The sequence below is a fragment of the Ambystoma mexicanum genome, chromosome 1p, assembly GCF_040938575.1.
Source record: "Ambystoma mexicanum isolate Mex_15411 chromosome 1p, UKY_AmexF1_1, whole genome shotgun sequence".
NCBI classification, from domain to species: Eukaryota; Metazoa; Chordata; class Amphibia; order Caudata; family Ambystomatidae; genus Ambystoma; species Ambystoma mexicanum.
Genome location: NC_090921.1, coordinates 650187044 through 650212372, shown reverse-complemented (window position 1 = coordinate 650212372; position 25329 = coordinate 650187044). Strand labels below are relative to the sequence as shown.

The following is a 25329-nucleotide window of genomic DNA, read 5'->3' as shown; positions in this document are numbered from 1 at the left end:
GTCATGTGCACCAATAAATACATGCAATCGTCATGGCCAACAGCCTGCACCAATAGAGGAAAAGGGACTGCAAACAGAGAAACACAAAATCCCTGGGAACACCTGACTCTCATCAAGGCCTTTCTGTACGCCTCCACGAGTACACCAGGAAACAAATCACCCCTTCAGAATCCATATAGCTTCAGATGGAGGAAATACCCAACCACACCAAGGTTTCAGGTGCAGACACATACACAATCTATGCACTACCAAACGACCAAAAAGGCCATGCAACCAAGAACAGTGGCATATTGGCGCATCCAACCCTTTAATCGATCAATGAAATGTCAGGATGAGATACCAAAAGTAATTACACAGTATGCCACCAGAAGGGTGTTGCCCACGCACTAGTGGCATAACGACAACATAAAGCATGGCCACACCTCATGCAACGCCCTACACCTGCATACTATACAGCCAGAGCATGAACGGACACACAACACATGCAGATTTGCCCAGACAAGAAGATCACACACCCACATCCCCCCTTGCATGCACCAGGGTCATGCCAACATCTGTAAAGGCACTTCCCATGAAACGCAATCAGGTCCTCACACTCATCCGGATACTAAATACACTGGTCATCAAGCTGGAAATACACATCTTTCTGCAAACTGCAGTCTCACTGGATACAACGATGCCATACTTCAGCGGGTATTAAAGGAAGTCTCATAGGGCATGCTATGAGTAAAATAACACAGATACTGCCATATCCCTCTCAAGCCATCAGGGAAAGCCTGGCCAGACCGGAGTTCACAGAAACAATGTCACATAACACATCAACAGTAACATCCAAACCAAGCCAATATTACACCCAAGCCATGCGCTACTGGATCTCAGAAGGGCATGTACAGCAACATCACCAACTCAAGAGGGAACACCCCAGTGCTTTCCTATACGTGACAGCTTGCCTTGTGGCCACATCTGGACAAGCTTCCAAGGAGTACATGGAGCAGCAGCTTGAGCGCACCGAGACGCGCAGACTTACCCACAACGGGACGCCCACACTCGCACAGCCTAACATCAATCAATTCGGACCCAGGGGCACACCTTGACGTTTAGGGCAAAAATTGTCAGACTCATCACGGCCCCAGTGCCAACCCCATCCAGGGAGGACTGATTTTACACCAACTGCAGTACCAGCGTGGCAAGCCACACTGGTTACTTAGCAACGAGACGCAACGGCACAACGACACATGTGCAACATCTATGCTGCCCATGGCAACGAGACACTGCCGTGTCATCCAAAGGACATGCATGTACACAGTGGTGGAGCCTGTTACTTCAAACCTATGCCGGCTATCACGAGGATGCGTTCACAGAGGCACACCAAGTAAGTGCGGAAATGTTGAAAAAGATATAGATCCATGGCAATGACCACACAGGCCATAGAACTGACACACAGGCTCTCTGTTTGATCTCTTCACCGCTTCACACAATTATGAAGTGGGAAGACAGCATAAAAAGGGAGCGTTAATAAGCACAACAGATGAAAGTCTCCATTGGATTCCGTACCTCGGGTACATCAAGAATCAGGTAAGACAATGTGCAGGGGGTCATAAGGGCCACGGTCCAATATTTGATGTTTATATGTTTAAATAGTGGACTAGCTCCACGAACGAAAATCCCCCAACATCACATTCACCTTTATTCCTTTAGAATAGAAGCAAAGCAGCCACGGCTGCAGCGCACAATGGAGGCAAGAGACCGTCAAAATACTCAACTGTCCCGCAGAACCTTGATTTGCCCAACAGTAAGTCACCATAGGACTCAAGAAATAACCCAACAGCAGGGTAAGATATTTGTGTTAAGATAGATACAAACAACGCACCTTGACACACTGCAAACAGAGGGCAATCCAAACACACTCATGTTTAACAGGTGATCAGCAAGAGGCTAGAAGAACAAAGCCTACATTACAAGTGAAGCACAGGAGGACGCATGTGCAGAGCAGGGTTAGTACAGTAGTGGTTAGGTCGCCAAGAGGCAGACACTCTGACTCATTGGCCATTTTAGTCTTTCTAGTTTTTAAGGATTTTATCAACACAATACCTTTACACACACATGCGGTTGCTTTCCATAGTCCCCACACAAGTCCTGAGGAAGGTGGCGCAATAAAAGATCAGCCGAAATGTCACCTATGGAGGAGGAAAATTAATTGTGTAGAAAGTGTACTAACACAAGACGTAGACCTGGTTGCAAATGAATTGTGTCATCTCACAAACTGCCTGATTCATGGAATTATTTACGTGAAAAACGCAGATTTGCGTGACTTTCTGCCCGAAAATCCCTATATTTCAAACAGGGATTTTCGGGCAGAAAGGCGGGCAAATCTGTGTTTTTCACACAAATAATTCCATGAATCAGGCTGAAAGTGTTTTAGGAAATATTTGCTGTAGAAACAGCATTTAGCATTCACGCCAGGATTTATACAAATCTATAATTGTTAATACAGCCCTACTGGTTTAGAAAATGAAAAATACCAGGGGGTGCATGCGGAAAGCAATATGTTTATGAAAATGAATGTGAAATATGTGGAATTGCACTAAATAATTGATGCAAATAAAAGAAAAATAAATAAAAATGAATGTGAAATATGTGGAATTGCACTAAATAATTGATGCAAATAATAGCAAATAAATAGCGATAAATTGAATATGATTGGCTACTAGCAATGAGTCCCAAGAATTTACTTTAGCATTTGATGCAGTAAACATTGATAAAAAGTAAGAGGAATAAAGAAGAAAAATGCTGGGTACAATTGTGTAATTATCCAAATTCTACTAGAGCCATCCTCAGTGCTTCAGTGAGATCAGCATTTAGGATCGCATGTAAACCATCACAATCACCAGTAATGCACTGCACTTGCCACAAAATATACAAAGTGAAACCATGGCTCAAGATCACCTCTCCAAACCAGAATTGCCTGCAGAAATGAAGAGACGCCAAAATGCATTGTTGAAGATAGCACGCCATTGTAGCAGAACCTCTGAGGAGGCTGAGCAGCAGAGCCCTTTGTGGAAAGGACATCGATGGAGGGTTACAACCTCACTAGCTGCCATTATAGACACCCAGCAAAAACGACTGTCAGCGGATCCAATTGTAATGCTGACATGCTTAGCAATCCTGGGAAAGGGTGGACTTCAGTTAAACCAAGTATGTAATGTCTCTACCTTTTTTAAAGTTTTACAGGGTGAGAGGTATTGTACATATCTGCATTAGCATGAATGTATACATGCTGATTCTTGGAATGTCACTGACATCATGTGAGGTCTGGGGGGAAACTGGGTCAGGAACATTTTAATGAGCCCTTTGATTACTCTACTGCCTATTACTCTACACAGCCAATGCTAACTGCCATCTTTACCAAGTGCCCCATTGCCATGGCCTTGTGAGCCCTATGTTCTAATGTGCATGCCCTAACTCAGAATTATTTATCACCTAATACATAGAAATGCTAGCCTCCACAATTCTCACCTCTGATGTTTCCATTTTGGCATATAGAAGTGTTTTTTAGAGTGCTTCTCTCCTAGGAAAGGCGGCATTAGCAGACCGTAGTTGCCACGTAGTACGCAGGCTTGAATGCCAGAACCGCGTGTGAATTAAAGAAGTAGCTTGCACAGCACAACACAAATGTATCACTATTTGTCTTCCATCTGATTATGCGTCCCTAAGCATGATAATGCAGACTCTGCCTAAGACCTATACGCTGAAGCACTCTTCTTTCACCTGAAACATTCTTGGTTAATGATACCAAGCCATGTCTGAGACCTCCCTCTCCATTGAAATACATGGATGCTCTCTCATATAAAACCTGCTGTGTGGAGGAAAAGGGGGTTGATGTGTCAAGTCTAATTTGTCATTGGGTTGTTGTTTTGTCATTAAAGTCATTCACCAATACACTTGAAAAATCTGTGGTTATTTTTCAACGCCAAGATTGGTGACTGTGATGTCGGATTCCCGCTGTCTTTTGGCCAAACTTAGGGGTTTCCATGAATAGCACAGTGAACCAGGACTGGATTGCCCCTCATTTCGCGTCAATAGCACAGGATTATTGTGAAAGTTGTGCCCCATGTTTAACGCAAAAGGTTAGGTGAGCGGTCAGAGCATAGCTGTATGCACGTCCAGTACCAGAGGGACCCTTCTTAAACATGCAGACAGATTTCATGCAGCTCCCCTCATCCATGACATTCTCGTATTGCCTCGTAATTGTTGATGTGTTTTTGGGGTGGGTTGAAGCCTATCCCTGCAGGAGAGTGGATACAGTCACAGTTGCAAAGAATTGCTTGCAGAAGTCATATCCCGATTTGGGTTTCCCCTTGTTATAGACAGTGACCAAAGTACCCACTTTACCCGCCAGATTGTTAAAGAAGTGGGGAAGGCACTAGGAAACTCACAGCAGTTTCACTGCGCTTGCCACACCCAGTCGAGCGGATTTGTAAAATGCTGCAACGGCGACCTCAAGCTGAGGCTGTCCAAAGTGTTTCAGGAAACAGATCTGAAAAGGTCACACGCACTGCCCCCAGCTCTGTTTTCCATGAGACATAACACACAGTGCAAGCATGATCTTTCTGCCCATGAAATCCTTGCAAGTCGTCCCATGAGAGTAAGAACTGCACCCACTGCAGCCCCACACCTCCTGAATTTGCACCTAGAAAATGAAATTATACTTACGTATATTCGCACATGGTCTAAACTGCTTGCTCTCTTCATGCCCAGGTCAAGCTATCCTACTGGAAACAGCGACTGAGCCCTGCCACCCTCTGGAGCCTGGCGACTGGATCCTTGTGACTGTTCACCAGCAGAAGTCTGCACTCCAGTTCACTTGATGTGGAACGCACCATACAATGTTGACAAAGCATTGAAGGGTTTCCAGTTTCATATCTTGGGTACATGCTGCCCACTGCCACAAAGTCACCTGAGTCTGCCAAAAACACTGCCTCCAACCGCCCGTGCCAGCTCGACTCAGCACCGTGGGCCTTCCACAAGCAGCATCAGAGACAGAGACCACTGCTCCATGTGCATCAGTACTCCCATGTACTTAACCAAGAACCCCAACTTCATATTGTATTCACCCTTGTGTGGTCACTGCAGGAGCTGCTGCTCAAACTCCTGCAGCAGGCGACCGAAGCACCGTAGGGTCAACTCTTTTTCAGGTTCCACTTCTTGCCTACCACCTCTGGTGCCTGAACCCACTGGATCTTTCAACTCCTCCCCGGGAAGATATATGCCCTGTGATCACGCAGGGGTCCACCCAAGGGCCACTAACCCAGGGTCGAGGACCAGTCGGCATGCCTCCTTACCCCTGGATCTGACGACACAACTAAATTAATCCTCCTGATGTAATAGTACAGTGGAACAAACTGAAAGCTTCAACCACTGATATGCCAGTGTCTGCTAGATTTGGACCCTTGTTCTGGTATCTTAGATATTTCTAGCTTAAACTTTTAGTTGGGAGTACACAGGTGCGGCCATGAATACTGAACTGTGGAACCTTTTGTTCAGCACCCAGTCGAGGTTGGAACTCTATTTGAACAATGACATTTGGCCTGGTGACAAACTACAATTGGTGGGTCTTGATCGGAATGGATTTTTGCGGACTGAAATGCACACCCAAGTCCCAGATTAACTGAATTCTATCCCTACCACACACTTTGATAGTACGTCAGATTCCCTGGATTTTTGACATTTGAGGCTCAGCCCCTGATACACCCCATATCTGGTTATTTGACTACTGTTGTTGTAATTGTTGGTTCGTTGGTTCAGTACAATCTCACTATGATTGCTGCTTTTCAAGCTACATGCCATGAACACAATGGCCCCTCTGCTCACCGTTGGGTACACAGTGAGAATACATATCTGCACCTCACCAACAGAATGCCTGCATCTTCAATGTCACTGATTGCTGGGTAGGTGCACATCTACTTCATGACTTCTCCTCCTAGTTCCTCTTAGCCTCTATTCCCTTCAACTGGGGGATGTATGCCATAATCCCAAGCTTGTCATCCAATTCCTAAGCCCCAGACCCTGTAGCAATTCACATTCCCAGATGGGGCTTTCTGGTCCTACGAATGTCCCCACCAGAGACCAGGTACGCAGGAGGCCAGCAGCACTTTACCTTTCATTTCAGGCTACTGGCCTTGTATGTTATGTCAACCGGGTACACTATTCATGCGAATCAACAAGTGTCACTATTACCTTTCCACCAACTCCAATGTAGTCATCAATAATGTCACATTTGCCTTTGATCCTAATTTTTCCTTTGCCCAATCCAGGTACACCACTTATTCCGTGACCTTTTTCATCTGTGCGGACAAGACTTTTCCCTGGTTGCCCAATAATTGTGGAGGAAGCTGTTTCATGGGATATGTCCTACCAGCTGTCAGGCACACCCACACTCTCTCAAACAGCCCTGCCCAAAAAGAATGGGCTACATTATACCAGATGTTGGGGGCACAGTGAATCGGGACTGCCTGACCCGACTTTCATGTCTGATTGAAGATATTTACAAATGCCACTGCATCCTCCTTGACACTACTGTCCCGGGAGCACGTAGCCATCTGAACAATGGTGCTATCGTGAAGAGCGAGTGCGGCACTTTCATGACTTGTTATGCTAGCCCACATATCGGACATTGTCTCACACATCAGGAGTACAGTAGTTCTTGGATACTGAGCATTCTGGGACCACCTTCATCTGCCAGATCCTATTCATAATTTTAGTACTGATCCTGAGCTTGTCCTGTCTTGTGATGAGTTGCACATTTCTCTACTATCGCGCCTGCGCCCATTGCTTATGTGTTTTACTGTCAGAGGAAGTGAAATACTATGACTTGCCAGAATGTAATATCTGTTCTCTGAACAATGTAATGGATGAGAGTGGAGTGAAGGTCTCATGGGAGGGAATTGTGGAGAAAATCATTGGGTTATGAACATTGTAATAAGACTTTTGATTACTTTGTTGCCTATAAAAATGCACAGCCAATGCTAATTGCCATGTTTAACAAGTGCCTTATTGTCGTTGCATTGTGAGCCCTATGTTCTGATGCACATGTCCGAACTCAGAAGGCTTTATCACCTAATACCTCGAGATACTAGCTTCCACATTTCTCTCTTCTGGCACATTTCCCTTTTGGAATATTGAAGCATGTTTTAGAGTGCTGCTTTCCTAGGCAAGCTGGCTTTAACAGACCATAGTTCCCATATAGTAAGCACACTTGCATGCCTATAAACGTGTGTATATTTTTGTATTTGTATTTATTGATTTATTAAGCGCCTTATGCCAAAGCGCTGTACAATTGAACAACATAATACATAAACAAACAACAATATAATACATAAACAAACAAATATTGTGGAAGTAGATTGCACAGCACAACCCAAATATATCACTTTTTTGCATTTCATCCTGATTTTGCTTTCCTGCGTTATGTTATGTTATTGTGCATTTGTATAGCGCCTTTGATACCATTGGTATGATCTCAAAGCTCTGTGGGTGGAACACCCTTGGGGACCGTAGTCCAGGTCAGTAGAGAGAGTAAGGTAGTATATAGTGCCTGGGTGCTCTCAATATATGTGCAGTCAGTGCGGTTTGTGGGGTGAGTAGCTGCATTCTAATGCTAGATTTGTGCAGTGGTTGTGTGAGATCAGTAGAATGTGTGCAGCAAGGCCGTTGACCTTGGTGTCTGTATTCTGGCATGCTGGAGCTTGTGTGTGAGATTATGTGTGCAGCTAGGCTGATTTTCTGGTTGGGTATAGCTGCATTCTAAAGACTGTTAAGGTGTTCATGTAAGTGGGCATGTATGTGTACAGCTAGGCCAAATTGGTCGAGGGGTATAGCTGCATTCTATTGTTTGTTGGTGTAGAGGAGAGAGTGAGCGTATCAGTATTTGTGAGTGTCTGTGCAGATTGGTGCGGGACCTCAATTCCTGATTATCTTCCAGAGACTGCTGAGCTCACTGTATCTATCCTGGGTGTTTGGTTCTCCGAGAGAGATTCCCTTTCTGCTGCAGAGTTTGTTCGGATAAACAGGTTTCAGGGTGTGTCCCCGGGTTTAGAGTGTTCTTGAATCCAGTGACTGGTTAGAGTGTTGATGAGAAATGGCCACACCTCAGTGTCACTTGCAGGAGCTGGCCTTGCCAGATTCCTCGCCTGCTTAAGAGCGTATTCCCTAGAGGCGGAACAGAGTAAGTCCGTTTCTGAAGCTCGGTTATAGTGCTAGTGGCCCGATTTCCAGGTCCCTGGTAATTTTTTATAGTGGGTAGATGTGTATTCCTTAGATCGTTTATGGTTTAAGTTGTGGAATTATATTGCATCATTGTCCCTTCCGAGTGCCCATCTGATTGGAGGGCATAGTGCATATCCTCAAGAGACAACAAGAGAGTCCTATCAAGCATGGATGATACTGCACCCCAGGTGAGGGAATTCATGGCATCATTTCCTAGGCGTGTCAGGGTAAACTAACTTCATCAGAGACCGCATTGTGTACCCAGTGGATGACATGTTCTGACCCAGTCATAATGTTTGGACATAAGTGGTATTGGGCTCTGTGATTGTGGTTATGCCCTTTAATTCCCAGATAGGTAAAGATTGACCCCTGTTAACAAGGGCAGGGACAATCCTATTGGTTAAACAAAGGTACTATGGTGCTCTGCGATTGTAGTTCTGCGCAATCATTTGTAGATGGTAGGATTGACAGAGGTTGAGATCTCCGGGTCTGATAACGTAGTGCATACTCGTAGGAAGATATGGTTAAGCTCAGTTGTGGCGGAGAACATAAGTGCTGTTAGTGCTCTGGTTTGGAATTAGGATATGAGTTTCCAGGTAGATAGATACAGATAGACATCACCAGGTCTTGAGCATGGTGCATGTCCGGAGCATGTCCGGTCGGGCACTGTGAGCAGGCCCGGCCAAACCATAGGAACCTAAGTGCTGTTATGTCCTTGGTTTGGAGGCAAGGGCATTAAGATTGTAGCATGGTTAGGGTGGCATGGTTAGCTTATTTGCACGAGGGAACAGCTAGAGCATTGTTACTGAGCCATCAGATTCCTAGCGTTAAAACAGACCGATCCCTTGCTGCCTTATCTTGCTCTCCGCATTACACACCTACATAGTGCTCTCAGTCTCCCTATATTCTCTAACTGCTATTCTATCTCCTATCCTATCCCTCTCTCTAAGTCTGGTAGGAAGAAGCTCAAAAGGGACATACATGGTCTTCAATCTAGGCCTCACTATTGCTGATACCTACACCACTGCTTTCTCCAGACAGACCCTCACATCATCTTTCTCTTTCTCTCTCCAGGCCTCCTGGCCCTCTTCCGCTCCTCCAAGACCATCATTAATGTCTGTCTGAAAGGCACCTTCTTGGTCCAAGGCCCTCAGCCCAATCTACTCCTTTTCAATAGAAGCTTCCTGCATCTTATCAACTTATTTCCTTCTCCTTCTACCCCTGACTACACCTCTCTGGCTCCTCCACCACCTTCCTCTTCTGCCACCTCTCTGGCACTCTCCTTTGCATCTCTGGATGCTGTGCCTCCTTCTTCCTCCTTCACCTCTCTGGCACCCTCTTCCTCCTCTCTGAATACTGCCATCTCTCTCTCCCTCTTCTGCCAACCCTCGGGCACCTCTAATAACTCTGCAAGGCGTACCTCATGCCTGTACCCCTCCACGGAAGTCTGTCAAATGTGGCAATCTGCTCCACATCGCTACCCTTAACTCTCGCTCTGCTGTCAGACACTCCTCTGACATCTGCCGGGTGCTCAAAGAATTTGATCTGGATATCCTCGGTCTCACCGAGACATGGTTCATGGTCAGTTCTGTCAGGAGTTTCGACACTCTCCTCCCTGACAGCTCCAAGATCCTCTCTGAACCCAGAACCACCCGTCCAGGAGGTGGCATACCCCTGATCTTCCCAGAGTGGACCCCTGCTTCTGTCATTCCTACAAAGGCCTACTCCTCCTTTGAATGCCTGGTCTGCAGGCTCTCTATCGCTCCTGGATTCTCTCTTACTTTGGCCCCTTGGCCAGGTCACCCTCTTCTTCTCTGACTGGGCCGACGTACCCTCCTGCCTCCTTGCCTGAATCTCTCAACTTCTCATCCTCAGAGACCTCAACATCCACTTGGATGCCTCTAGCCCTCTGACTCTCTCTCTCTCTTTCTCTCTCTCTCTCTCTCTCTCTCTCTCTCTCTCTCTCTCACTAACTCTCTCTCTCTCTCTCTCTCTTCTTCCCTCTGGCCCGACACACTCTGCTGGGCACACCATAGATGTTCATATCTCCTCAGACATCCCCCTCTATAACCCTCTAACCACTCTTCTCTCCTGGGCTGACCACTTTCTCCTCTCCTCTCACCTGTCGCTCTCTGTCCCCCAGGTGATGCCAACCCCAGCACTGCCACCCACCTTCTCAGTCATCCGGCCCATGAAACGTGTGTTAATGGAGGCTTTCACTGTTAATTTCTCTCCTCCTCCTTCACCTGCGGCTGAATCACACTCTGACACAGCCCTCTCCAACCTCCATATCTCAATCTCTAACACTCTTGATGCCCTTGCCCCTGTCATGAGGATCCGTCTGAAGCCCACATCCAAGTGCAATTCTTGGTATGATTCCGACAATGCCATCCTTAAACACAAGTGTAGGGTGGCTGAGAGAAAGTGGAGGGCATCAAACTCACCCTCCAACAAACTGGCATGCCCCCTGCTCCAAAGGCAATTTAGACTCTCTTTCCTGTCGAACAAGAGACCGTATGTCCAAGCCCATGTCTCTGCGGCCTCTAACAACTTGGCAGAACTTTTCAAAATCTATAAGGAGCGGGCCAATCCTGGCTTCTCCCTTTTCCAGTAAAACTCAGGACATCCTGTACACTCGCTCCTCTTCCTCTCCCTCTACCACTCCCGGCCCCCCTATGGCTGTCTCCCCTCCTCCTTTCTCCCCCTTCCCCGTGTTCACTCCAATGTTTCTAAATAAGTTTGATCTATGAAACTCTCATCAAAGCAGGTGCTCCCCTGCTCCTCCTGTACCATCAAGGACCACAAAGACACCCTCGCTGCAGCCTTGGTTGATTTCTGCAATCACTCTTTTGCCACTGGAACCTTCCCTCCCCCCCTAAAGCACTCCCTTGTGCACCCCCTCCTCAAGAAGCCCTCTGCCGATCCTTCCTCTCTGGCAAATGTCCACCCGATCTCTATCACTCCTTTCCTGGGCAAACTCCTGGAAAAGCTGGCCATCTCCCAGCTTACTCTCCATATTGAATCTGTTGGTTGTCTCCATGACCACCAGTCTGGCTTTAGAGCAGCCAGAAGCATGGAAACTGCTCTCCTGAACACCTGTGGAGACCTGCTCTCTAATCTCGACTCTAACCTTCCTTCTATCCTCATTCTCCTTGATCCACCCTCTGCTTTCAATATGGTCAACCATGCCATCCTGATCATTTGTCTCCATGACAACTTGGTCATCACTTGTCATGCCCTAGCATGGTTGACCTCCTTTCTCTCCGATCAACCCTCCCAAGTTCAACTTGGATAATTTCTCTCCCCCACCTTTCTCGCTACTTGTGGTATTCCCCAGGGTTCTAACCTCTCACCATGGCTCTTCAACCACTACTTGGCTCCTCTAGCCCACTTCATCTCTTCCCTCTGCTCTAACTTCCAGTGTAATGCGGATGACACTCAGCTCTCCTTCAGGTTCCCCTCAGCCTCCTCTGATCTTTTGCTCATTCCTGACTGTCTATCCGTGATTCAGGAATGGTGTGTCTCCAACGTTCTCTGCCTTAATGTCTTTAAGACTGAGATCCTTCTCATTGGGACCGCTGCTCCTGCTTCCCCTCTTGCACTCTGGATGCCCAACCTGGGCCCTCCACCCGCACCTTCCCGTGAGGCAAAGAACCTTGGTGTCATCTTCGACTCCACCCTCTCCTTCTCTCCTTACATATCTGACATATCTAAGAAGTCACACTACCAGCTGCACCTCCTCAGAGGTATTCTTTCTTTTCTCACTTTTATCCAGAAGCTCACTGTCTCGAGAGCCCTGGTTCTCTCTGGCTGGACTACTGCCACAGCCTCAATCTAAATCTACCTGCATCTACTCTTTGCAACTAATCCAGAACAGGACTGCAAGACTTGTGCTTGGCCTCAAGCCCATAGATCGTATCTCTCCAGCCCTGAAATCTCTCCACTGGCTCCCGGTGGCTGAAAGGATCAAGTTCAAGACACTCTGCATCTTCCACAAGGCTTTCTGGGGACACAGAAACCACACTACATCCCACTCGCTCTTCCTAAGCATATTCCTTCTCGAGCCCTCTGCTTATCCACCTTCAACTCTCAGAAGGTACGATGCTTCTACAGGCAGGGAGTGGGAGGTAGATCTCTGATCCTCTGGAACAGCCGCCTTGCCTCTCTCAAATGTAAGCAGGACCACCTAAGGTTCCGGAAGCAACTCAAGACCTTTCTTTTCGCTTCTGCTTTCTCTCTTCCCTGCTGATGCTCCTGTCTGCTGTGCTTACTGGTTACCTGGCCACCCACTGAACCTCACGGGCACCAGGCTCCTGCACGATGTGCGACCAGTAGCCCCTTGCACTGCCTCCAGGCCTCCGACCCACTTCGGGACTGTATCTGCAACCCTCAGTCCCCTGCCTCTCTGCACTTACTTGAGCCACCACTCTGGCAGCACTTACTGCGTCTTACCACTGTACCTCCCCCCAGCACTTCTCCTCTTTCCTCCCCCTAGCACTTGCATGATCTGAATGACACAAGGCATGGTCAGATCATTTGTTTTGTCTTCCCGCTGTCTACCCTTCCTTGTCTTGTCGCGCCTAGAAACATTGTGTACAAGCATTTTATAGATGACTTATATCATAACCCTAGAGCCGGCTTCCATGTCCCAGCTGTTCTTACATTCCCATGCTGATTTGGTTCCAACAAAATTATGGCCATTGGCAGTCTGTCGAATGGCCCAAAGTGGTCCCTTCCATGATTTATGGAAAGAGGCAGGTTGTCAGTGCTTTCTGGACAAAAAAAAAGTGCCTGGTTGAGTAGGCGGACCCGCCAATCCTGGCTGAATTGAAGGCAGGAACCACTAGGAGGAGGGCCGTGCATGACCTTAGAGTGTGGGTTAGGAGGCAAGGCATAATCTTTTCTTGAAGGTCTATGGGGCCGGCTTTGTGCACTGCTCGGTTAGTAATGCACTGGATTGTGAGAAAGCAGCCTCTGCCTAAGACTTGTATGCTGAGACATTGTTCTTTCACCTGAAACATTGTTGCTTAATGTTACCAAGCCATGTCTGAGAACTCCCTCTCCATTGAAATACAGCTGTGCTCTCTCATAAAGAAACCTGCTGTGTGGAGGAGAAGAGGGCTTTAGCATCCAGCCTCATTTGTTGTTGGGTTGTTGTATTTTCCTGTGTGTATTGGCTTTGCTGACTGCCATTAAAGTCGTTCACCAATCCACTGGAAGAATCTCTGGTTGTTTTTCCACGACAGGGTGTTAGACCATGGAATATTGATACTGTATGAGGGCTTGAATGATTGTTCGATGAATGTCATTTAAGAGAGCTGGGTGCGTCTCAGGAATCTGGTGGGTGCCCATTGTGCCTCTTCTCTGACCTTATATGCACTCGAACTAGAACTCAGCAATAGGCGTACCTTACAAGTAACTGAAGATCTCAAATCACAAGACTGGGACTTTCATTACAACACTCACTTTTTGATTCTAGATGCGATGGAGAAATATGTGTAACTTCTCATTTCTTTTCAGGTGGTCATTTTTTTCTAATGCATCATACATGTGTGCATATAGTATAGGTTGCAAGTGTCTGGTGTGAGTGTTCTTGATCTGCAGGTGATCTGCCACAATTGAAATCAGTTCTGATTGTCTACTATCTCTCAGGCTGATCCACCACAGCAAAGGAGGGAGGCATAGTCCCCTATTCCAACCGTCTCAATCACGGGGGCGGGGGGGTTCCCATTCAAAAGCTTCTCTGGAGTCACTTTCAATAAACAATGCGCCACAACATAGCCCAGATTGCCTAAGACAATTTCGGGAGGAAGGGTCGCCAGTATAGATGGAAGGAGGGGATATCCTCATCCCTGCCTAGTCATATCAAAGAGAGCAGAACAATCTTTACATCTGTTTTTACATATTAAAGGCATGCCCGTGGATGATTTTAGAAAGCAAATTGGTAAGGGAAATTGGTGTATTTGCAAATAATTGCAAATTAAAGTTGACCAATTTCAGTCTCATAAATTAGAGTTCTTATCTGAAATGTTTTGAAGTTCACAGGAGTGGAATTGGTGACACAGAGATAGTTACTTAAAGAATATTTTTAAATGCTGTGAGAACAAGACATCACATTTTGTGTTGAGAATGCACCTCTCTGATAACATTTGAACCTCAACACGATTTACTCCCCTGTTATTGACATCAGGTCATGTGCCCTTCTATGTTGCACATTTGTCTCAATATAAGAACACAGAAGACACAGAAGCCATACAGTGATTGGTCCTGCAGTTAGATTTGCTTTATTATGTCACCAAAATAAGTGACTACTTTCGCATTCTTCACAGTACACACTTCAGAATTCTGAAGAATTACAGAACATCACTCTTTGTGACATGCAGACTCCAGAATATTTCTTATGCAGCATTCTACTCTAACAGAGTGGAGACTACAGACCTGCACAGTGCTGTCTAGCCTTTACTCCCAGGTAATATGCTTGATGAAGAAGGCATAGATGTGGCCGCCGTCGTTCTTGACAATGGATCTGGGAAGTGTAAAGCCGGAGTGGCTGGAGAAAAGGCCCCAAGGTCTGTCATTTCCACCATCATAGGGCGGCCAAGAGTCAGGTCTGCCATGTTGGGAGCCGGCCACAGGGAATATTATATTGGAGAAGAAGCCCAAGCCAAGAGGGGTGTTTTGTCCCTGCATTACCCTATGGAGCATGGGATTGTCACCAACTGGAATGACATGGAGAAAATCTGGAGGCATCTGTATGAGCGAGAGCTGAAGATAAAACCTGGAAGCAGGCCAGTGCTGCTCACCGAGGCTCCGCTGAACCCACGCCAGAACAGGGAAAAGATGGCGGAGATGATGTTTGAACGCTTTGATGTGCCTGCCATCTATGTGGCTCTGCAGGCCATGCTGGCCCTCTATGCGTCCGGGCACACTACTGGAATCGTCTTGGACAGTGGAGATGGCGTGACCCACTCTGTGCCTCTCTTCGAAGGGCACTGTTTGACACACAGTGTTTCTCGGCTGGATTTCGCTGGAAGGGACATTACAATGTACTTCTCACGGCTTTTGATGGAAAGTGGGTTTACTTTCCAGGGCTCGGCGGAGAGAGAAATTGTGAGAAACATCAAAGAAACTCTATGCTACATTGCCATGGACCCGAAGAAAGAAATGAAGAAAAAGCGAAAAGATCTCCTTCAAGTGTATTACCTTCCTGATGGCAACTGCATTCATATTGGGAGCCCACTCTTCCAAGCCCCAGAGGCTCTATTCAAGCCCATTGTCGCTGGCATCACTGACCCGGGCATTCATCATATGGTCCTTGCCAGCATCATGAAGTGTGACAGAGACATTCACAAACACCTCTTGGGCAATGTGGTCCTTGCAGGTGGGTCGACCCTCTTCCACGGCATTGACCGCAGGCTGCTGAAGGAAATGCAACAGCAAGTGGCGGATGGAGTAGCGATACGCATCACCGCCCCGCCAGAGCGCCTCCACTCCAGCTGGATTGGTGCTTCCATCCTGGCTTCGTTACCCTCCTTTTCTCAAATGTGGGTGTCTGCAGATGAATACAAAGAGGGTGGACCGGCTGCAGTTCATAGAAAGTGTTTCTGAAGGGATATACAGAAGACCCAAATTACCTTAGTGCCCTGACCTCGCCACACCAGATAATAAATTCCCTTAATCCGCCTCTGGGTTCCCTGATCATCTATAATGATGTTTGAAAACAGGCAATCACATTAATATGTTAAATGAGATATGTATTGGTTTGGTTGAAAAATGTCTTTGACATGAGATAAAGGGTTACAAATAAAGCCAGGTCTGGTTGAACTTTATGTTGCTCATTTGACGAGTGTTTACTTTTCAAAAGGGGATCGTACAACTTGAACAGTTTTAGTTGATGTCTTGAGTTTTCATCTGTTAAATCGACAATTGATCATTATGGACTGGTTTCATAAGCACCCCACTCGGATCAGCGAATGTCCTATGGGCAACACTAAAATGTCTATGGGTTTTGGGATAACAGATGGTATCAAAAGGAATGCACTCACCTGTTTATGTGAAACAACATTAATTTTATGCATGGGTGCCGAGCTCAAACTCAGCAGCACAATGTTATAGGTAGCACGTGGGGTAAATGTTTAAGGATATTTCAGTTTGTTCAAAGATCTATGTATTGTAGTTACGGTAGTAACTTACCAAGACAGCCAGGGCGTGGGAGTCACTTGGTTCATCACTGAGTACGTGAAAAAGAGACAGTGAAAAAGTGAGCGAATCAGTAATTTTTTGAGCCAATCTGTGAGTGAACAAGTGATTTATTTAGTGAATGTGTGAGTGAGTGAGTGAGTGAGTGAGTGAGTGAGTGAGTGAGAGTCAGTGAGTGAGTGATGGACAGACTGCATGTTAATTAGTGAGTAAGTGAGTCAGTGACTGTGTAGATAAGGAGCGACTGTGCTGGCCAATAAGTTAAACAGTACTTTAGTAAATGAGTGTGTGTAAATGGGTTAGTGTGTCAGTGAATGAGAGAATGCGTGAATGAGTGATGATGCAAATCGGTGCATGTCTGAATGATGAAGTGAGTGAATAAGTGAGGACATTTGTAAATAATTGAGTGATTGTGTGAATAAGGGGGCTTGTGGGTGCAGGTGAGTGGGTTAATGAGTGTGTGATTTATGAAGATAACGAATGCATAGTGAAGAGAGCCTTAATGAAAATGAGAGCGGACATGCGTGAGTGTAACGATTGAACCACGGGTTTCCAGAATGCCAATACAACATGGCGGGATTTGAGCATCAAGTTAACACAGTATTGACTACGGAGTGGGTGAACAAGTTTAAGGATTCTATGGAGTGGAGCAAGGCGTGAAGAGTGGACAATTGTGTTTTATGCCAGGCGATTGGGTAAGGATTAAGAAAGGAGTCATGCCATGTCAAGGAGGTTCCCCATTTTCAGATCCCATGAGGATAAGAGAAGTGTTTGCTAATGTTGTAAGAATTGAAGATTGGTCCATTTGGAATGCAGACAGGCTGAGCAAATGGAATGGGGAAGGTGTGTGTGGAAGTGTGCAGAGAGAGTAGAGTGGGTGCAGGTGTCGGTTGGCTGATGATGATGGAGTAGTGGGTATTGAGTCAGAGATGGCCTAAAAGATAGTCACAATAGTGTGGGTGTTTGATGCCAGGGAAGAAAGGGGCGTGGTTGGAATAAGGGGAAGAAATAAGGGTCCCCCTTGCGTGGTCTAAAGATTATTTGATGATTTGGAATCATAGATAGACTGTAATCTGTTACGGATTTATCAATTGCATTTTACAGTTTCATGCATTGCAAATTTTATGGGGTTGGTTAATGGTTGACATCAAGTTCAATTAGTGTTTATCAGAAACAAATATATTTCATTTTAGGGTTTTGCTGGTCCTGTAAGGTTTGGTGGGAGGGGATGTGTAGTGATTTGAGCATCTAGTTGAGGGCTTCAGAATGTTGGGACTTGGAATGTGAGGGCGGAATGAGAGCTGATGAAGGAGCACCGGTGGAGGAAGGAGCGTGGAGGAGGCCGCTGATTCTGATTAAATAGACAACCAGTGCTTACCTCTACGTTTGGCCTTGGTCCCTCTGTTGGAGTGGGCGGTACTGCACAAAAGTAAATGTTTTTACATGCCAGCCCAACAAAGTGGGAGGGGTAGCCAGGGAGAAAGAAAAGTAACAGTTCAGATGGCTGTATAACAACTAAACGTAAACACCTTTGAATGGCCTGCGCAGGGAGCAGACCGGTTGGTTCAAGCTATATTGCCAACAACCGAGTTTCTTTTCCTTTACATGTGCTTTATTATTGAACTTCTCTGGCAATACCACCAATGACTATCATGCTCCAGCAAGATGACATGTATTAATTAGTCATTGACTTGGCTGATGAACAAACATAGCGATAAACGGCATGGCTGTTGGGAAGTGGGCTACTGGGAAATTCCCCCCAAATACCCCTATGAAGAAGCGAGGGTGGTCCTATTGCAAGTGTCTATGACAATGAAAATCCAATGGAATGTAACTGGAAAAGAATGGCAGTGCATCCATCTACGGTCTATTGCATACATCAGGGACATAATTAACCCTGCCATTAAACTATTAGTTTAGTGGTAATGTCAGCTTCATTTAAAGAAAGTGTGACAGAATAAAGTAGCACCCAAAATCTGGCAGGTCAGAGTTTAAAAATAAAGTTTATATTAGGACAACATTACTGAAAGCCTTTGGGAAGCAATAGGAAGCAGTATATCCCCATCTGTTTTCTAGTTTGCCTCCTTCCAGCAAACATACTTTACTAGAGCAATACATTCTGCATCAAGAGTATCATGAAGACATGGTGAAGCCACTAAATGAGATAGGGGGATTAGTTCAAAATCATTAAAAATATGACTGTCACTGATAAGTTATTGTCTCCAATTTGTTATTGCTTAGAATGCATTTATCGATTGGTATGTATATATCTAATCAATGGATTTGACCACTGCATCGAATTCGTCACCCACTCTGATATACATTAAAGAGCAAAAATGAGCAAGGTCATGGGATACCTGCTGATGAACGAAGGGTGAACACACACCTATGGGGGTTACACCTTGGTAAGTGTGTACACGTTACTGTAAATTACTTCTGACAGAAATGTATCAGGACAATTCTGAGTACTGCAGTCAGATTTTTAATAAAACTGCAGTTTACGTGTTTGTAGATACACTTAACTGAGAGTTACACAAGATACAACGGTATTTACACATTTTTCAGGTATAGTAACCAGTTTGTAAGTGACTAATTTCAAATATTTGTAACGTCTTTCCAATGCTTACACATCCACTGAGCGGTCCTTGGGAAGGAGACCAGAGGATTTAGTGAGGTGATAGCATGTAATAATCAGCACATATACATCAAAACAATGTGGGGTTGAACAAGGACAACGCAGACAATATAACAGTCAACACAACAGTGTTTCGGACAGAAGGTGAGCTGGGATGAGCTCTGATGGTGTGGCCTTCATCAGGACGAGATATTCCAAAGCGGGAAGTATCTTGTGAGGTCTGTTGAGATAAACAGACGAGGTGTTATAGGAGTGGGCACATTCGTGATTATCTAGCACAGGTAGAGGTATCAATACATGAAAGACCGGTGCTTACCGGAACATGGGAGCGGAGTGGCTCAGGGAGTAGCAGTGTCAGGAGTACACTGGAGGATTTTCAAGGTCCTAGAAGGGGCCGTTCCTGTGGAAGTAGGAAGGACATGGAGGCTGTGTTAAGCCATAAAGAGTGGGGGAGCAACTTTTTGCTCTTTAATACGTGACTACCCACCTGGGTAGAGCAAGGCATCAACCAGGTGCCCTTTTTGATAAACAACCCACTCTGATATAGGCACATTCAGTCCTTATGAATAGGCTTCAGGCCATTAGTTTGGTGCAAGTTGAGGGAGTGAACATTGCATTGCTGTAGGGGAGGTCCCTTAGAGCATATCCACCAACCAGGTGCTAGAGTTGAACCAGCCATAGAATACCTTGCTGGCCAGGTTAAACGGCTTGACAAAGCCTCAGGCCTTGCATGTGAACCCATTTTTGTGTGCTATGGACCCCAAGAAGTCAATCCTGGGAACCTGCCCCTTAAGTCGCAGTGGACGCCAATCATATCCTATATGAGCCTTGAACACCTGTTTGCAAACGTGTCCACCACCTAGGCAAGGTCTTGCATTACTCAGTGCTGCCATTACCCTTGGAGCAACCAGTGCTGTCACCATCACCATGGCACATAGCTGCTACCACCTCCACAGTGCCCTGTGCAACTGATACCAATACTCCTACGTTTTAAGTTAAATCAATTTCACACAAGAGAGAGAACAGGCATTGGACACATATCTGATTATTGCACTTGCTCGTTTTTTAAATTGTATTGATTTTAATTGTTACATTTTATGTGTTTTTTCTGTGATTACTGTATGTATGTATTGTGGAACTATGTATTTTTTTGTATGAATTTGTGGAAGGTTTTCTGTAAACCATATCACAATAAAAAAAATACTCTTGTCGATAGTAATGCAAAACCGATTGCATCCTCCATGGCTGATAGCTTGAAGGTCATGTTGAAGGAGATCATGATGACACCATCTGAGCCTGGACCGTCCGTCAGCCTGAGATCATTGTCCAGGGAAAGGGTTTCTTCAAGTGAGGTTGAATATTAAGGTGGGTGGACCAGGCAAATCAGATGCTATATGGCTGGCGAACACTTGGAGCGGGAGAAGGGGAGTAGAGTGATAAGGAGTCGGCAAAGTCCTGCGCTGAGATGACTACAGTCACGCTGTGCCAAGCATACACACCGATCAGTGTCCAAAGTCTTCTACACCTTAGACAGCATGTGCAGTGACTTGGTTGCAGAGCTGATGTTAAAGTACTACGCCACTTGGCTGCAAATCACTGAGAGAGTTTTTGTGTATCCAGCCAGGATGGAGCCAACCCTTCAGCGGGCATGTAAATGGAAGGGAAATCAGCCTCCAAGCCTAAATCTAGTGAGGATTCAGTGAGGAGTCAGCAAGTCATGTGGGGAGCCAGATCAATGTAACTGATGCTCTTGCAGCTGAGTCTCTGAGAATGGACTGGGACCTCACCATTGTTTCAAGAGCAAGTACGAGGGGTGTGTGACCTAGAGGGAGAGAGAGGACACTGTGTATCAGCTGGTAGCCCCATATAAAGCCCCATCATGTGTCTGGCAACATCAGCTGGAAGAGTTGCAGCAAGTTATCCAGTCAAGGCAACTTCAGAAGCTCCTTCAGCTAAACCCATTCCACCAGAGTATGGCAGAAGCTTTGCCTACCCTCGTTTGAGGGAGAACAGCAGTTGTTCTTTTGGGCTCAAGTGTCCAGGGGGCCTAGAGAGTACACTTAGAATCCAGGACAGTATCAGCTATGGCAGTTCTGCCTGAGGTTGGTAAGCTGGTGCAAGAGAATTTAGGTCACACAACCTAAGCCCCACTTACCTGTCAATCACTGCTAATCTTTTGCCGCCTTCATGTTTTTCTGATCTTTTTCCTTGCATAAGCAGCCCTTCAACCTCTTCTCTTTTGCAGTTGGTGAGCTGGTCTAGGTCACCTTACCTAAACACTACCTACCTATCCATTGCTGCTAATCTTTTGGGGCTTTCTTATTTTGCTGCTGTTTTCATCACTTAAGCAGCACTCCAGCCTCTTTTCTTTTGCAGTTAGTGATTTGGTGGAAGTGGATCTCGGTCACGTGACGAAAGTCCCATGCACCTACTTAGACCAACGCCTTCCTTTCCTTTCCTAACTGTTAGATCAAAGGGTGTATCTCACCCGGCATCTGAATCAAAGCTACTCTCATTAACCCAACTTCAACAAAAGAACTATCAGAAAACAAGAAACGACTTGGTGAAAATCCTGCAACCCCTCTGACCTTGTTATGCTCAAGGAACTCTGTGCTAGACTCAGATGGCTGATCACCACTTCCAAGACCAACTATTACCAAACCACCATATCCAACATCAACAATGAATGCAGTACCCTCTTTAATGCCATCAATCGTTCCATGTACCCTCTAACCATTCCACCCTTTCCGCACTCCATCAAAAAATCAACTGCTGTCAACTTTTTCCTCATCAACAAGATCAGCATGATCCACCAGCACCTAGACACCAACACCACAAATGACAACACACTGCACATCACATCTCACAAAATCACCACTATCCGTATGACTTTCAAAATGCTCTCTATAGAAGACATCAAAGCCACCTTAGTAAGCCTCGGGCACATCGCACATGGACAACATCCTCTTTGCCTCTGCATTGAAGACCCTTCCGATAAAAGCACTCATACCTTACTTGACTGGACCCTGACGAGCACAGTAACTGCCATTCCTTTACCCATTTTATATTCCTAGGTATGGTCCTTGAGGAACCAGTAGCCGCAAAACTCCTCCAACACATTGAAGCAAACAACCTCCATCAATCCCACCAATCTGTATTCAGACCCAACTGCAGAATGGAAACAGCTACCATAAAGGTGAATGACGATGGCCTTTCCATCCTCGTTGAAGGCTATTCCTGCCTCCTTGTTCTCCTCGACCTCACAGCATCATTAAACAGAGTAAAAGACCAGACACTCACCACCATTCTACATTGTTGCATGGCATCAGTGAGATCATCCTCATCTAGTTAAAATCCTGCCTTTCTAATCACCAGCAGTTTGTTAAAATTGATTCCTCCAGATCACCAACTCTACCCATCACCTATGAAGTCCTGCAAGGATCCATTCCCTCTCTGTGATCTTTAACCCTTACGTGAAACCACTCAGAATCCTCCTGTCTCCACACACCATCCACCAATATACAGACAGAAAGCATCTCTACCTCAAGGTATTCTCCATCAAAGACATCCACAGGGTCAAGGCCTGCACCACTGCTTAACTGAAGCTCAACCCCTCCAAGACTAAATTCCTACTGCTCACCAACAATATCAAATACCCTGACATCCACACCTGGCACTTAGCTATGAACCTCAAAGGTTTCAAACCACAGCTGACCACCTGTGCCAAGTCCCTATGGTTTGACATCAACGGACATCTCTCCTTCAAGAAGCATATAGCAATGAACACACAAATGGCTTGGTACAAAATTTCACTCCTGCAGAAAATCAAACCTTCATCCAGCAAACAACAGTCTTGGTCCCCTGCCATCTAGTTGGAGCAATGCCCTCCTGAAAGGCCTTCCAGAGGCCCCACGGGCAGCCTACATGCTGTAGCATGACTTATCAAAGGACTCTGCAATTTTTATCTCATCAGCCCGATCCTCATTGAGCTGCACCGGCTCCCACAGCAAGCATGTATTCTCTTCAAATCCTGCTGCATCCTTCACAAAGCTGTCACACTTAAGTCCCCAAGCTACCCTGCTGTGAAACTCAGCACTAGAGTCCTATGATCCACCAGAAGTAAGGATATGTGCAGACTTGAACTCTGGCGGTGCAGTAAGGAAAGAACAGAAGAAAGGTCTTCTCGGTCCACACCCCCAGACTCTGAAAGCTCCTCCCCATCAGCACCTTACTCTCCCCCTCACTTCTACATATTAGGAAGCCACTCAAGACCCTCCTCTTAAAGTAATGGCTCCTCCCAAACACTTAAGTATACACACCCTCCACTCCCCAGCGAACCTGAGACTGGGCAATCCACTTCCCCCCTTTTTCCTACCCTGGTTGCTTGCATATTCGATACCTTGCTTCCAAATTTCCAGCCCTCTCCCTCACTCACTGTCAGCTCCCCACACCCTTGTATGTCTGCTTGCCCCACTTCTTCCTCCCCCATGTGTGTTGATAAATGCTCAGTTGCTTCCCAAACCTAGATCCGCGCTCAATATGAACAATAATAATAATAATAATAATAATCATAACAATAAGTGTGGTAAGGAAGGACACCAGTGCATTGCAACGTTCTTCACACTAATCATGATATTGAAGAGGAGGTGACCTAGAAGTCTGCACACAAAAAAGAGACACAAGTATAGCGTGATTGTCTAGCTACAACTGCCTGTTAGGATGCTAATGCTGGGCTTCACCGGTGTGCCGCTTATCTAAAAGTGGACAGAAAAAGAAAGGAAAAAAGATGGTATGTTGCTTCCTATGTTCTTCAAAAGACACTCTTGTCACTAATAGTATCCTCTTCTTCTCATCATTCACTCTCTATTATTCATACTTAAAAAATGGGAGAGAGGGCAATTGTAACATCGTTCAGTTGTCTATTTTTGGTATAGTACAATTTTAATGACCTATAGACAATATGAACATCTCCCTTGAATCTCTAAAAAAACCGAAAAGAATAAGGTATTTACTGTAACACAGATGTATATTTCTGAAGACAAAAGGGCATCTGATCTCTTATGCGGCCCATATAACGTTAATTGGGCCACATAAAGATCAGAGCAAGACTGTTTATTTGGGTAGACACCTTACCCTTGTTACAGTTTCTACTGTCTACCCATTTCAGTGGTATTAGGTAACTGGACTCACTTTCTTCGGGACTGTTTTCGATTAAAAACAGTGATAAAATCACTACTGTCAGGAGTGTAATGGACAGGCGCTGTACCTCTTACCACACCTTCCTCAACTGTCCAGTGCGAAAAAAGGGATGGTGGCCCTGTAACAAACCAAGAGGCACAGGGTCACACTTTCGTTGCAAGACTAAGTCAATTAGATAGGAACATACATCTCTTCGCATTTCCATCATCTTGTCTATTCCTAACATTTTTTTTTTGTATTTTTTTTAAAAAACTTCATTTATCTATTCCTATCATGTTGATCGTGCACCTTGTGAAACAGGTGCTGCTTATTCACCTCTAAAGTCATTATGATGCTAGGTTGTCAATGTACCGTGGCATCTAATCAGTGGACTAACATTTGGGGAGTCACTGACTTGGTTAACTGTCAGTGTGGTCATCCACTTGTTCCCTTATATAGACTGCATGATCCAACGTCGGCGGGCCAAGATGTTGAACGATTATGGTTGAGTGAATACCCACAGCATACCTGACCAGTACACCATGGCCCAGGCGGCCAAAACACAGTATTGTCTCACCGGGAGTAAGTAGTCGTTAGTCCTGGACCTTAGTGGATATTACAAGAGTGCCATGAATAAGGCAGACTTAGAGAAGACTGTGTTAATCTGTCCTCTGGGACTATGAATTCAACTCGATGTCTCAGGGGATTTCCTGCTCACTAGTGACTTTCTAGCATGTTATGGGAAAGACAATCGGCGACATGAACATACTGGACGTATTGATTTACCTGGATGGCTTCATCGTGTTCAGGAGGATGTTGGAGGAACACGCCAGAAGGCTCATCTCATGAAGGTGGTGGATCTTCGGAGGTAGCAGGGACTGATTGCATGGATAAGTGACACTTTTGCCAGATAACCGAAAAGTATATAGATCACTTTGTCTTTGTAAAAAAGGATCACCATGAATCCTTCAAAAATGGATGCCCTCCTCAGCAAGCCTAGACCACAGACCTCGAGGGGCCACATAATGGTTTGGGTTCCTGTAATGATTAGC

The 25329-nt window shown here is 45.7% G+C and overlaps 1 protein-coding gene across 1 annotated transcript; it reads left to right on the top strand.

Moving 5' to 3' along the window:
- The first annotated feature begins 14694 nt into the window (after positions 1-14694).
- On the top strand, positions 14695-16094 carry LOC138550198 (actin-1-like). Its single transcript, XM_069642431.1, has one exon. The coding sequence runs from the start codon at positions 14740-14742 to the stop codon at positions 15871-15873; it is 1134 nt and encodes a 377-aa protein (XP_069498532.1). The 5' UTR covers positions 14695-14739; the 3' UTR covers positions 15874-16094.
- The last annotated feature ends 9235 nt before the right edge of the window (positions 16095-25329 follow it).